The sequence below is a fragment of the Ambystoma mexicanum genome, chromosome 12 (genome assembly GCF_040938575.1).
Source record: "Ambystoma mexicanum isolate Mex_15411 chromosome 12, UKY_AmexF1_1, whole genome shotgun sequence".
In the NCBI taxonomy this organism is placed as follows: Eukaryota; Metazoa; Chordata; class Amphibia; order Caudata; family Ambystomatidae; genus Ambystoma; species Ambystoma mexicanum.
The window spans coordinates 50,332,391-50,346,790 of record NC_090936.1 but is presented as its reverse complement, the minus strand read 5'-3'; the positions used below and the strand labels follow the sequence as shown (position 1 = coordinate 50,346,790).

The 14,400-nt window shown below is 47.6% G+C and overlaps 1 protein-coding gene across 3 annotated transcripts in view; it reads left to right on the top strand.

The window, feature by feature from the left end:
• The window catches only part of ASZ1 (ankyrin repeat, SAM and basic leucine zipper domain containing 1), an 850,966-nt gene that overhangs the window by 570,437 nt on the left and 266,129 nt on the right, over positions 1–14,400 (top strand). For all 3 annotated transcript variants that reach the window (XM_069627941.1, XM_069627942.1, XM_069627943.1), the window contains one exon: positions 643–755. In XM_069627941.1, the coding sequence (XP_069484042.1) occupies positions 643–755 (113 nt within the window). The remainder of the gene's footprint in view (positions 1–642; positions 756–14,400) is intronic.

Here is a 14,400-nt window from a genome sequence, read left to right as displayed (position 1 = left end):
CATTACCGTGTGCATCACTGCTAAGAGCTTTGGATGCCAAAGCCTCGCACCCGGTTGGCACTGCCACCAGCATTGTCCTTGCCCTGCTCGACTTACTGGCCCTGCTTCCTTCCACAAATGAACTTGGGTGCCTAGTACCGTGCAAAGCGCATCTTCAGGGTCAGGCTTGTTTTGACAGCTGCTTCAGGAAGCAGTGGGTTGTGGAGGCAGTTAAAAACATGAAAGATCTTCTTGTCCTCATGCGTATCTTCATGCCTCCAGGACAAGGGAGGCAGGCTCACTAGATGAACAGCAGAGATGCTTTGAGTCTCTTTCGGTTGCTGGGCCTCCTAGATCAGGCAGGATCACATTCCTTAAGGTTCATGTTCTGGTAGGTCCTTATTTCTCTCATTGCCATTGTCCAGTTTTGATATTGGCAATGCGCAAAAAGTTCTCAGCGCAGTCTTTCGTCCATTGCTTGTAACTTTTATTAATTTAACAATGGACTTGCTCCCTCTGGCTGTGAATATACATTTGCACGTAAGTATTTTAATGTAGTACACATAATATGTTTTTTATAGTGGCATTTGTATACAATTTATATTTTACTATTGCAGTTGAAATTCTCTGTCGTGTTAACATTTTAAGTATATTTGTGTTTAGATTGGCATCACAAATGCCAGAGATAAGAAAACAATTACAGAGGCCATCAAGGAGATACAGGTGGAAGAGATCAGATTTGGTGACTTAACTGAGCTTATGAACTTGGAATCCTGGTAATATATTTCAGTGCTAAACATGTGTTTTCATGTATACTTAACATATTTTAAGTATTGTCATTGAATATTACATCACTTGCAGAACATCAAAGTGTGCATCTTGCCTTGACATATTGTTTTTTCAGACCAGTACCAACAATTTGCTATCTAGTATTCAAAAGGTGGGTTGTTGTCCTCAAATTATCGGATTACTTGGAGTAAAAATTGGATATGGACTGCACTCCTCAGTCATGGATAGATTGATACCTTTTGTTAAATTTGATTGGTGAGTCGTAAGCAAAGGGCACTAGTTGACATACCATCTAGATGTGCAGAACAAAAACCATTAACAAACAGCATAATGCTAAGTAATTAGAAATGCAAGGCAATTAGCGAAATTCAGCAACTTGATTATCAATGCTGCACATGTCTTATTTGCTTTAAAAAGCCTGGAGGGAGTGTATAGTGAATAATATCAATAAAGATAGGCTAATAACAGCATGTGGGTGTCAATGTATTTGTCATTCTCCAGAGTGAGTGATATGTAAAAGTCAAACAAACTCTTGGAGCGAATAATGACTCAAGGTAGTTAAAGCCGTCGATCAATGAAATCACCCTCTTCTCTCCCATAATCATACAATCCGGGAGACATGTATGGCCTATACCACTCCTATGCTCTGGATACTTTCTTCCTATGGTTGCATGATTTTAGATCTTAGGCCACCAACAATAGTCAGGGGACCCAACTTATCCACTTTGATCATCATAGGTCTTTTGGCTAAAATTAATGACAAGTTTACCCACGTAGCCTGAGCCTTGGATAGACAGAGTCACTGTGTCAAGAGCATGTTTATCTAGTCTGGTGAAAGGTTGACCAGCATGGTGACATTGCAATCCCTGATCGCTTTCACCCAGACAATGTATACATAAGCCTTCCAAAATCAAAATGCTGCAACCATTATACCATAGGTTGTAAAACTTGGGTTTGTATTTATTAAGAGAGAGAAGATAACTTTGACAAGCAACTGTAGCCAGAAGGATCATTGGTTGACAAGATTGGGTGCCTTATATTGGTAAAGGAAATCCCGGGACGCAATTTGACAGATGGAGATGTGAATGTCAAACATTACTACAGATTACAGTCGTTTCAGATGTTACAAGATTAAGCTTGTGTCATTTATGTGAAGGTGGTATGGCAGGATCATACATCTATGTTAAGTTAAGTTGATTTATACTGTGCACCGCTGCCGTTTTCATGGTCTCCAGGTGCTTACATGCTGTAAGTAAAAGTGAGTCGAGTTGGTTATTGAGGGGGCGAGGGATGGGATAGACGTTGTGCTCATCTGTTGATATGTGCAGAACCAGTAGCAACTGGAATCTGTGCATTGGAGCTTTCTAGATGTGCTTTGTTTTTTGCACTGCGCTTATTGTGTCTGGAAGTGCAGCATCTAGTGTTTGACTTCTTTGTTATGTGAAGTGATTGGGTTTGTAGCTTGGTTAGATTGATGTGTGGTGAGCATTGTATTGTTTATTTATATAACGCCTATAAACATGAGTGTTTCAAAGTGCTGAAGGAGGGTGGGAAAAAGGGGAAACACATTTGCTTGGAGCCCTTGAAATTCTGAGACGATAATAGTCTGCACAGGTAGAGTAAGTGCGTAAGATACATTTAACGGTTGAGGCACAGCAAATAGGCCTTACAGCGATTCTGCAGTTTTACCAGTGCAATTTAGGGGAGAAGACAAGGGAGAACAGACATACAATGATGCGGCATGTTGCACATTTGAGTCGTGCAAGAGCATAGAAGGTCACAGAGCCGGGTGGGGAGACGGGGGTGGGGGGGAGGTCCAAGTGCACCTGGTCGGCGGAGAATGAGGTAAGTTCAGAAAGAGCCATTCTCTTGTCTCTTGGGTTGCTCTTTTTTTTAAAAAACGTTTTTTAATTAGAATGTTATAATAGAAGTCAAAAATTATACAATAGAACTATCAATAAATAAAACGGGAATTGTGTAAATAATTTCAACTCAAATTTTTGTACAATATTTACAGAATGGGCAAATTTCAGAAGATTTAGAAAAGGATAGGGCGGTCAGAAACAAGGAGAGAAAGGGAGACAAAAGAAGAAAGAAGGAAAGTGATAGAAGAAGAGACACAAAGGGAGAGTAAAGGGATAGAGAGGAAGAAAAGAGGGGAAGTTGGAGGGGAATTCACACATGCAATTCGTTAAAGGCTTTCCAAACTGCAGTATATTTGTCTATTCTTTTCGATCTGATATCTTATCTTTTCTTTACTCAAAAGAATTGCTAGACCATGTAGCCAACCGTCAATTGTTGGCCTGGCCTCGCTCTTCCAACACTTCAGAATCTGCTTTTTTGCTATCAGAAACGCTTTATAAGACCAGAAAAGCTGATCCACAGATAACTGAATACCCACTGAGAATAGTCCTAACACACACAGACAAAGAGAGCGAGGGAACGATGGATCTAATGCAAGCTCCATTCGCTATAAGACATCCTCCCAAAAACTTGCAACTTTTACACAAGACCAAAACATGTTCAATTAATTACCAATTTCTAATTTGCAATTTCAGCATGTGTCTACTTGCATGAGTTTACACCGTTTCATCACCAAAGGCGTCCAGTATATACCATGCACGATTCTTTGTTGAGTGGACCTCAGGTTCAGATCAACCTTATATCTGGATGGCCCTGCACAGATTAACTCCAATCCCTTTCTAATAGCTCAGATCCCAACTCAGGGGTCCACAAAGCCTTACCCCGTTCTGAAGGAGCAATGCTATCCGCTTGCGTTAGTAATTTATATATAGTAGAGGCGGAAAGTGGAGAGCTCCTGGAAAGGTGCATTAACGGAGGGATATCATGCAGCGAGGCATTTAAAGGGGTAACCACATTCCCAAAAATCTCAGAGTACGCAATATCGGCCAATCTCAGAAGCACTAAGCTTATATTTGAATTTAAGGAAATAAAATGAGAGCATCAAAGCACTATCATGTACTTGTCCGAAGCGCCAGATACCAGCAGACTGCCAGGAAGACCATGAGAGAGTATGGTTATTAAAACGTAGCGCTGGGCACCACCAAATCGAGGAATCGGAACTCAGCAGGTATTTGGTCCCATAATCTTCAAAGCACTTTTTCCAATCTTTCAAAATATGCCTGACAAATGGGGTGGATTTATCGAGTGTCAATCTTTTTTCCATACTGAGCAGGCAGTCCAAAGGGATTGGCCAGACCACATTCCCCTCTATACTTAGCAAATTCGGGGAGCTAGCAACATCTTCCCTTAACCAAAAATGTAAGGTTCGTAAGGAGAATGCTCTATGATGAGAAACAAGGTCAGGGAAACCAAAACCACCCGAGCGTACTGGCTTCACAAGCATGTCCATTGGTATACTAGCCTTCTCTCCCTCACCCCACAGAAACCTTCATAGAACTTACTTTATGTCACGAGTCAGGTCCCCTGTTAAAGGTAAGGGCAGCATACTGAACACATAAAATAACTTTGGAAGCAGGGTCATCTCAATTACATTTATTTTCCCCCATAACTTAAAATATATATATATTTTTTTAACTTTGGACTTTTCTCCAGCATGGGGTCTGGCATGGATTCACATGCTCATGAATATTCCCCGTCGTCAGGCCGGGAATCCTCGGTATAGAAAAAATCAGTATCAGTTTCGTTTCTGATCTGTCTTTCTCAGTAGTAACCAATCACTGGTCTCTGGGTCATACTGCCCCCAGCCAATGACTGCCCTCTCCCTAAACCCCTTCCCTAGCAGCCATCCTCAGATTTTTACCACACGTTCAAGTGTTGGGAGTCCTCATGCTTAGCTCTCGACCTTTTGCTGCGTTTTCGCGCTTTTTTCAGGAGATTTTCTCATTTTTTCAGTTAAAAGAGCCCCAAACTCCACCGTTTCTACTTCCAATCAACGGGGATCCGTTTTGGAGTTTTCTACGCCCCTCAAGGGTGAAGATTTCATCGAGTTACGCTTTTGGAGGATTCCAGAAGTTCCGAGGCCTACCCCGGACATGGCCCAGGAGAAAGGGAGCTCGACGCTCGGGAAGCTATTCAGGACCTGCCCTGGATGCCAGCTTCAGAACGTTTTCAAGGATGACGAGCATTCGTTATGCCTCTACTGTCTCCATGAGGACAAGACGCACAAGGAAAAGGACTGTGCGTTTTGTGGAAACATGTCGGAGCGGACCATGAAGGATCGCCACCTCCGTCTTGCCAACTGGCTGGAAGGTAAGAGCCCGCCAGGCGAGAAGAAGTCCGAGCGGTCTTCTAAGTCCTATGAGGGTGCTCCGGCGACGGGGGCCCAACAAAAGGCTAAGCACCGTGAGTCCACGGGCACCGGGAGCGGCGAACGGTCGGGCTCCTTGGCTGCCAGGCAGGGCGCACCCTCCCCGGCGCCATCGACCACGAGCCAACGCTCTGGCTCGGGTAAGAGGAAGTCCGAGAACCCGGCGAAGCTTCTGGAGAGGCCCCGGTCGATCTCGAAGACTCCGGCAGAGGGGGAGCGAGGCTCGGACCCGGACCCGGGCGTACAGAAGGTGACGTTGGCCGAGGATGTCGCCGCGGCCCTGGCTCAGCCTGTGGAGGCTACACCAGTGGAGGCGCCCTCAGGTACCAGAGTCTCCCTGCCACCGCGGAGGGAGTCGTCTTTCAGGCCCATCGAGAAGACCCCCATGAAGTCCTCGTTGGAAAAAGGGGGGGAGGAGGTGGTGGCCGTCGTGGATACGGACACGACCTCTGAAGAGGAGCTCATCCAAGTCGTGGAGGAGACACAGCCCATCGGGAGGGATCCCGGCGAGGACGAGGGCGACGGTGACGCAGACGAGGCTCCTCAAGAGCCCTCGCGCCCGTCGTTTCCGGCGCCACAGGACACCTCGGCGGCCATTTTGTCAGCCATCCAGTCCTTATGCTCGGAGATGAGGACTAGGTTGCCCCTTCCCCCGACGGAGGAGCCTGAGCCAGACCCGACGGATGATCCGGAGCCAGGACCTTCGGGGAGCCCACCGCCTAAGAGGAGGAAGACGCATCCTAGGCCTCCTCTCCCGCCTCTGCGGCCTTCTCTGCCTTCCCCCCGGTCCACTACCCACAGGGATGATACAGGCATGGACACGACTACGACGGGTATGGATGACGACGGAGGCGACGACGGGACGTGTCCCCTGTCGCCCCCTGCCCGGGTGTCCCCGCCCGACGAGATTGGATCCTTCCATGCAATGATCTCCAGGGCATCCGAGCTCTTCCAGCTCTGCCCCGAGGAAAAGAAGGAGGGGTTCCTTTACCAGCGGCGCAAGGTTAAAAGGAAGACTGTCCTCGCCGTACCGCTTCTTGATGACATCTGGGATGAGGGGCTCGCCCTCCTCAAGAACCCTGCCACGGCCCCTGCGAAGAGGGACCGGTACGAGAAGAAGTACTGGGTCCCCGACGCTGCCCCCTTGTGCCTTAGAGCGCAACCTACCCCGGACTCGGTCGTCACAGCGGCCAAGAAGAAAGCGGGGGGGCATCGGCCTCGACTTCAACCTCCCCTCCGGACGGCGAGGGTAGGAAACTGGATGCGATGGGACGGGTCATCTCATCTGCAGCGACGACCATCAAGGCGGCCAACGCCCTGGCCATCGTAGCCTGCTACGACAGGGAGTTGTGGTTTAAGATCGCCCCTCTGTTGGACTTGCGCCCGGATGCCAAGAGGGCTGAGGCCCTGGAAATCTTGCAGTAAGGTGAGATTGCCTCGGACCACGCCAATACGGTGGCTACGGACATCGCCGACACCGGTTTCCGTCAGTTGGGCAACCGCGTTTGCCTGAGACGAGGATGGCTCAGGGCGACGGATTTCCGCCAGGACGTTCAGACCGGGGTTTTGGACATGCCCTTCGATGGGAACAACCTTTTTGGCAAGGCAGTTGATGAATCCCTTCAGGCGATCAAGACGGACACAGAGACGGCCCCGTGCACTGAGGGTGCTCCAACAGCGACGGCCGTCCTTTCGGAGCTCCGGAGGCAGACAGGGTGCCTCCAAGGGAGCTGGCAGCAGCTCCTCTACTTACCGTCAAGCGGCAAGGTCTTCGTCGCAGGAGGCCTACAGGGGACGCGGCAAGTCAGGTGGATCCCGCCGTCCTCGCCAAGGTGGTCAAGGAGGCAAAGCGGCCTCCAAGCAGGATTGAACCGTCCGTCGGGTCGGGCCCCCGCCGAAGCACCCCGGTGGGAGGCCGGCTGACGGAGTTCGTCAGCGTGTGGGAGCCCATCTCCACCGACCGTTGGGTGCTGGACGCCCTGGCCCTGGGGTACGCCCTTGAGTTCCAGAAGAGATGCCCCCGCATTCCTCCCGTGGCCAGGAAGGAAAATCACGTCCCTCAACTGCTGTTGGAAGTACGGCCGATGCTTAGGAAAGGTGCCATCGAGCTCGTCCCGAAGAGGCTTCGGGGCTCCGGAGTTTACTCAAGATACTTCCTCGTGAGGAAGAAGACAGGAGGATGGCGTCCCATCCTAGACCTGCGACGACTAAATAAATACATCAAGGCACAGAAGTTCCGGATGGTCACCCTCCAGCACGTGCTGGGACAGCTGGAGGAGGGCGATTTCCTGTCGTTGTTGGATTTGGAGGATGTTTACTTCCACATCCCTATTCTAAAGAGGCACCGAAAGTTCCTCAGGTTCGTGGTCAAAGGACGGCACTACCAGTTCAAGGCCCTCCCGTTCGGATTAAAATCGGCGCCCAGGGTGTTCACCAAGTGCCTAGCACTGGTGGCTGCGCCTGCAGGGGATCCACGTCTACCCCTACCTGGACGACTGGCTCATACGGGCAAGGACAAGGGAGCTCGCCGTGGAACACACTGCGAAGTCCGTCCAGCTGCTCACGGACCTGGGGTTCTCCATCAACTTTCCAAAATCCCACCTGGTCCCGTCGCAAGTCGCCCTGTTTCTGGGAGCACAGCTCGACAGTGGCGCGGCGGGCCTCACCGTCGGAGGAAAGGATAAGGACCATCATAGGAAAGGTGCAACGTCTACTGGCCACGGACGTGGCCAAAGTGAGGTCTATCAAGGCCCTCCTCGGAATGATGTCCTCCTGCATTTATCTGGTGCTTCATTGTAGACTTCGGATGCGGCCCTTGCAAGAATTCCTAGACGCCCACTGGATCAGACGACGGGCAGCTTCGAGGACAGGATCTCGCTCGACGAAACGTTCCGTCATGCGATACGATGGTGGGGTGTCCGCGCTCATCTGACAGCGGGAACAGGCTTCCTAGCCCCGGCCCAGCAGGTGACGGTGATGACCGATGCCTCCCTGGAAGGTTGGGGAGCGCACACCGAGGGCCTCCACGCGAGAGGCCTTTGGTGCTCGGAGGAGAAGACTCTCCATATCAACATCTTGGAGCTCCGCGCAGTGTTCTGGCCTTCGTCGCCGGCTGAGAGGACTCTGCACTCGCTAGATGTGGCTAGAGCGCTGAAGTTCTACGTGGACCGCACGAAGAGTTTCCGGAAGACATCACAGCTGTTTGTGAACTTTGGACCTGTGAATCAAGGGAAGGCTCTCTCGAAGACTTCCATTTCCAGATGGCTCTCCGGCTGCATCATGCACTGTCACCGGTTGGCAAACCGACCGCTGCCCGGCCGTCCGAGAGCCCATTCGACCAGAGCAATCGCTGCTACTACGGCGTTCCTGTCTGGTGTGCCCCTGCTCGACATCTGCAGGGCTTCTACGTGGAGGTCGACGCACACCTTCACGAGATTCTACTCCGTCGACCGGGATTCCAGGGAGGAGTCCAGAGTCGGCCAGGCAGTGCTGCGCAACCTGTTCGCCTAAGGTGAGCTTGGTGAGGAGGTAAGAGTTGCTTAATGTTGAGTTGTTGTATTGCTTGATATTGAGCCTTGTGCCACCTCCCGTGGTTGTGCATGTGTATACTGCTATGTATTCTTATATTCATGAGCATGTGAATCCATGCCAGACCCCATGCTGGAGAAGGAACAAGTTACTTACCTGTAACTGTTGTTCTCCAGCATGGGTCTGGCATGGATTCACATGCGAACCCTCCCGCCTACCCCTCTGCGGCTCTTCACTTGGTCATACTGCCACTTCACGTGTTACCAAATCTGAGGATGGCTGCCAGGGGAGGGGCTTAGGGAGAGGGCAGTCATTGGCTGGGGGCAGTATGACCCAGAGACCAGTGATTGGTTACTACTGAGAAAGACAGATCAGAAACGAAACTGATACTGATTTTTTTCTATACCGAGGATTCCCGGCCTGACGACGGGGAATATTCATGAGCATGTGAATCCATGCCAGTCCCATGCTGGAGAGGTAAGTAACTTGTTCCTTATTAGCATTTCAAACAAACAAGCACAATCGGTACACATTTTCTTGAACCTTGAGTCCGTCCTTCGTAAACTTAAAATTTCCCCTAACCCCCTCCCCCAACACTCCCACAACCCGTGACAGTGGTTTCTTGCGTAAAGGAAGACAAATTGATTTGGCTAACAGTTCACTGCCGGTCCTCTACCCCTTCTGGGGCACGTCATTCCCAGGTCTGGGATCTCGGTGCGGTGGAGCATCATAGTGTGACCGGTTACCTCTATATATCGAGCTTGTTGTTATTGGCTCTCCTCCCTCTGACTCCCCCCTCTTGCTCCCCTACCTCGTGTGGGATACTCAACCCTCCTTTGTAAGTTCTGTATTGGTGTCTAGACCACCTTGTTTTATAGTCTTTGCCAGTGCTCCTTCCCCCAGTGAACTTCCCATCCCCAATTCTGCCTTACCCCATCCCAGGCTGCTCGGGAGGTGCCCAATTCATTATTCACCATGGCCGTTAATTTGTCCACTAAGAACATGTTTTTCACTTTTGACAGCCATTCTTCTGAGCTAAAGCTACCCTCCCCGTCCGTAACATAGACTCCCACATCCTGGGTTATCTGTATATCTCCGAAACTCTAGGTGGTAAGTCCAATAGCATAGTCATTGGGTCCTATGGGAGTGTAACCTCTGCCATCCATCCTTGCATGTTTTCCCAATATGCTTGTATTTGTGGGCAGTGCCACCACATATGGGCCCTCGAGCCTATGAGGCCGCACCCCCTCAGGCAATGTGGCTAGGCTCCTGGAAACATTTTGGATATATTGTGGGGGTCCCTGTGCCAACCCTGGAGTACCTTGAAATTATGCTCCATATCATCTGTGAACAGGTTCCCGTGGAATGCTATTCTGAATACCTTGCCCCACACCTCTTCGTGAGTTCCTCTCCCGCTAGGTCATTCCAGTATTGACGGACCTCCTGTCTCTCTTTTAAATTGTTGGTGTTGATTACTTTATAGAATTTAGACACCATCCCCCCTCCTTGAGCCGGCTGATTTGAGGGCTCTCTCAAAAGGGGTTAGGGGGTCTCTTGAAATGGTCTCCCCAGTTCTGGCCACACAGGAGACCCTTCAACCTCAGGTACTCAAATACCGTAATCAATTCTGGTCCCAGGGCCTCAACCACCTCTTCGTAGGCTAGGAACTCTCCTTCCCGAAATAATTGGCCTGCCCTTTCCAGATCTTTCTCTGACCAGTTCTGTGCATTTCGCAATCCCCTGTCTCCCAACCCAAGAACCGGACCGCATCATGATATCATAGGGGAGGGCCATGTAGATAGATATTCTGTTTGTGAACGTTTCCTCCACAGGTACCACAGTAACCCCCAGCGTGGGGTGATTGCGTAATCTACACGGAATGTATTTACGTGGGGCCCACAGGACATCCCTTACTTTGAGCGGATGGGTGTACATATCCTCTAGGTAGGTCCAATGTGTACCCTTATCATCTTTCATGTGCTCCAGGAGGACCCGGAGTTGAGCTGCTTTATGGTAGTGACAGAAGTCAGGGAGGCCGAAGCCCCCTTCCTCCCTGGGAAGGGTGAGAGTGGCTCCCTTGGTCCTCGATTGCTTGCCTTGCCACATGAATCTCTGCACTGACGATTGAAGATCTCTAAAGATATGCTCGGGGACTTTCGTGGGGAGGGCAGTGAATAGCTATAGTAGTCTTGGTAGGATGTTCATCTTCACTGCCGTCATACGGCTATACCATGAGAGGATCATGTTGCCCCATCGGTTTATATCTGTCTTGATGTTAGCTAATAAGGGATAGTAGTTCGCTGAGGCCAGTGTCAAGAGATCCCCTGGGACAAGGACACCCATGTACCAAATTTCATTTTTCTTTACCTTGACCCCATAGAAAGTAAAGGGAAAATAAAGGGGTAGACCTGCGCTCAAGTCCCTGTTCCTTCAGGTAAGTATAAAGATATCCAAAAGTGGATCAGTAGAATAGGATAACACTGAATTAGATTTTAGTACATATCAAATGTTATTCAGTAACCTTATTACCAGAAAAGTTCATCTTAATATCATAAAAGTCAGTAAAAAACACTTAATACATATCATCATTCACAACCACATACCGGACTCATTCAGCATTCAAATATAAGAAACAACCAATTATTTGGTACATCACAAAACATTTGGAATATTATTCCGCAAAGTCTCCTTCAATTATTACAAAAGACAGTGACCCAGTCCCTGATATCAGGTGTCGTTCTAGATCTACTGCCACAGTTTGGCCAGATATCTTCTCACAACAAAAACGTCGACACGTGTTTCGGTCAGAGTCCTTCTTCAGGACGTAGGGCTTGGAGGGGGTCCTCCGCCCTATTCTCAGCATATATGGGCCTGTATTACATCTAAAGAAATCATAAAAACATGGTGTCATCCCTATTTCTTAATATCGGTGACTCATAGTGTCACAATGTGCAGGAATTTAATCAACACAAAAGATCCCTACTCACCCCCTGATTCCAACTTCAGGGAAGTTGAACGGGACAGCGGAAATAAATCCTCCACTTGCAACAGTATATATGCTGTACCTGTGGAACCAACAGAAACACACCTCCATGTTCTTGACAATAACTACATAAACGTGAAAAAACTAGTGAGAAACTGCCACTACATTATACATAAGTATACTTGAAGTGCAGGCCCGTGTATATACATAGTATATAGAGAAGATTATAACACTTACAAGCACCGATGGTGCAGATTGGAGATCCTCTGAAAAAGGCGATTCACCCAAGCTCTCGGACCCGCATAGTCAGAACCAAGTCTTCCTACTGGCACTTAATCATTCAGCCAGCCCCGAGGCTAAAAACAAAGCACATAATAATGGTGCCTTAAAAATAAACCTTTGAACATGGGGGGTGGAAAACGTATATACACATAAAGTGTAGGATGCAGCCACTAGCCACTACACTCCTACGCTACCCCTGTAACCAAATGTAAGCACCGATTCCCATTTGAAATGCCGTTTGAAATGATAAAATGTATAACGGTTCAGTTGTGTGCAATGTGGCGTGCCGTATGCCGTGTGTTGGAAAGAACTCATAGAGACCTATGAAGGCAAATGGAAACCCCGCTAAATCCCATGTGGTTGTCTTAAAAGTGCAGCATTGTGCGTACCCTCGACTCTATGGACTATATTAGAAAAGTATCTAGCGGGGCCTCGAACACATCACAAGGTCGCGCTCGCTCGAGATCAGCGCTTACCTCGTCTCGGAGACTGCAACCTCCTTCGTTCGTGGAAATGCACAACAGAAGCCGTGTACTCTGTCTCAGCGTCGGCAACACATCCATACAGTCTAGACATACTCGAAGGACTGTTTATTAAATAAATGCCGAAGACACAAAAAACGGACCAAAAAGGGATGTAGTATCCATTCGTCGGTGCCGCGGCATTCAAAGGACTAAATGGCACGAAAAAATGATTTGATTAGAAAAGATAATGAAGAAAAATGGATTTAATTAAAAAGGGGAAAAAAAAAGACCATGAGGCAGTCTCTTGTGTTCAGGTTGATGAACCCGTCCCCGATTTTTAGACAAAGATTTGTGGGCACCTCAAATGAACCATTTTTCTTTTTTTTAATATAACGTGGAAAGAAGCCACATAATACACATAATAAGGGCTTAAGATGATGGTGTATTTAGCTTCACTCCCTGATTTGAGGAACTGGGTCCAGAGGCCAAAATAAGCATGCAGATCGGCACTGCACTTTACTTCATGCATAGCCGAGAAGTACAGATAATGGCAGTTACTACAGAATACAAATAATAGCAGTTGCCAAGGATTCTTCAACCAGAACACACACTAATGCACTCTACAATCTTATATAGATGTAGATATTAGAATAACACGCCATTACCTCGTTAGCAGCAAACATGGTTTATGTAAAATACATATGGTGGCAGTTAAGGATATTTTAACAGAACTCACTCAAATGCCCTCTATACTCCTATATAAGAGTAGACATTAAAACAACACTATATTACCTCGTCTCTTAATGACATAATTGCATATTCATGTGTGTTCAGTATGAATGACTACTGTCTCGTTCTGCATATTACCCAAACATCAATTCGCTAAATTGATGCAGACATAACATTGTGAATAAAACAATATAGAGTATACCACAGATATGCCACCACTCACTGTATGTTATTGGTGACCCAACATATCAAATTAGAACTAAATTCCTTATAACCAGGTTATTCCACTCCACTGAAACATTCAGTCCCTTACGGACTGTGTTAAGAGTGTGAATCCATTTTTGCTCAATACGATGTAGGATTATCCCAATATCACCCCCTCTCGTATTGTTTTTGATGTGTTGGAGTACGAACCACCTCATGTCTGTATCTTTATGCTGCATCTTAGTAAAATGTTCTATTAGTGGCTTATCCGCCACTTTGTTTCGTATGGAGCTCCTGTTTTCTGATATCCGCTGTCTTACTTGACGTGTGGTCTTACCCACCTATAAGAGTTGACAGGGACAGCTGATAATATAGACAACATTTTTAGTCAGACAGTTGGTATGGCAATTCATCTTCCAAGTTCTCTGACCATATTGGAAGTTTCATTTCGTTTTGGTGAGGGGGCATGCAACACATTTCCCTCATTTAAAATGTCCAACAATGGGTGGCAGTCCCCATTGATCATTAATAGTGGGTTCCCTTACTGACTCTCTATGTGTATGAACCCATCTTTGTCTAAAATTTTGGTTGCGTTTGAACGCAAACATGGGTTTCTTAATAAGTGATCCTGTTTGTTTAACCAAATTCCAATGTTTATTGATAATTCTTTTTACATCCCCACTCAATGGATTAAATGTTGTCACACATACAAGACGTTCGTCCTTCTGTCTTTCTCGTGTGGTTAAACAGATCTCACGGTCAGTATTCTCAGCTCTTTTCATTTGGTCTTTCACCAACCTTCTTGGATACCCCCTCTTTTCCAGTCTCACCTTCAGTTGTTCTGCATGGAGCTTAAACTCGTCTCTCTCGGAACAATTTCGTTTAATAAGTAGGAACTGACCATATGGTAAGTTCTGCCGTAAACAGGCTGGATGAAAACTATTAAAATGTAGTAGGGAGTTCTTATCAGTAGGTTTTTTGAAAAGAGTGGTTGTTAATTGGTTCCCCGTCTTTTTAATCACAAGGTCAAGAAAACTGACCTGACGGTGGCTGTATTCAATGGTGAATTTTATGTTGATATATCACATTGATTTAGCCATAGAAAGTAGACAGAGTCCAAGATCAGGCCGTGAGGTCGGAGGGGTAGTAAC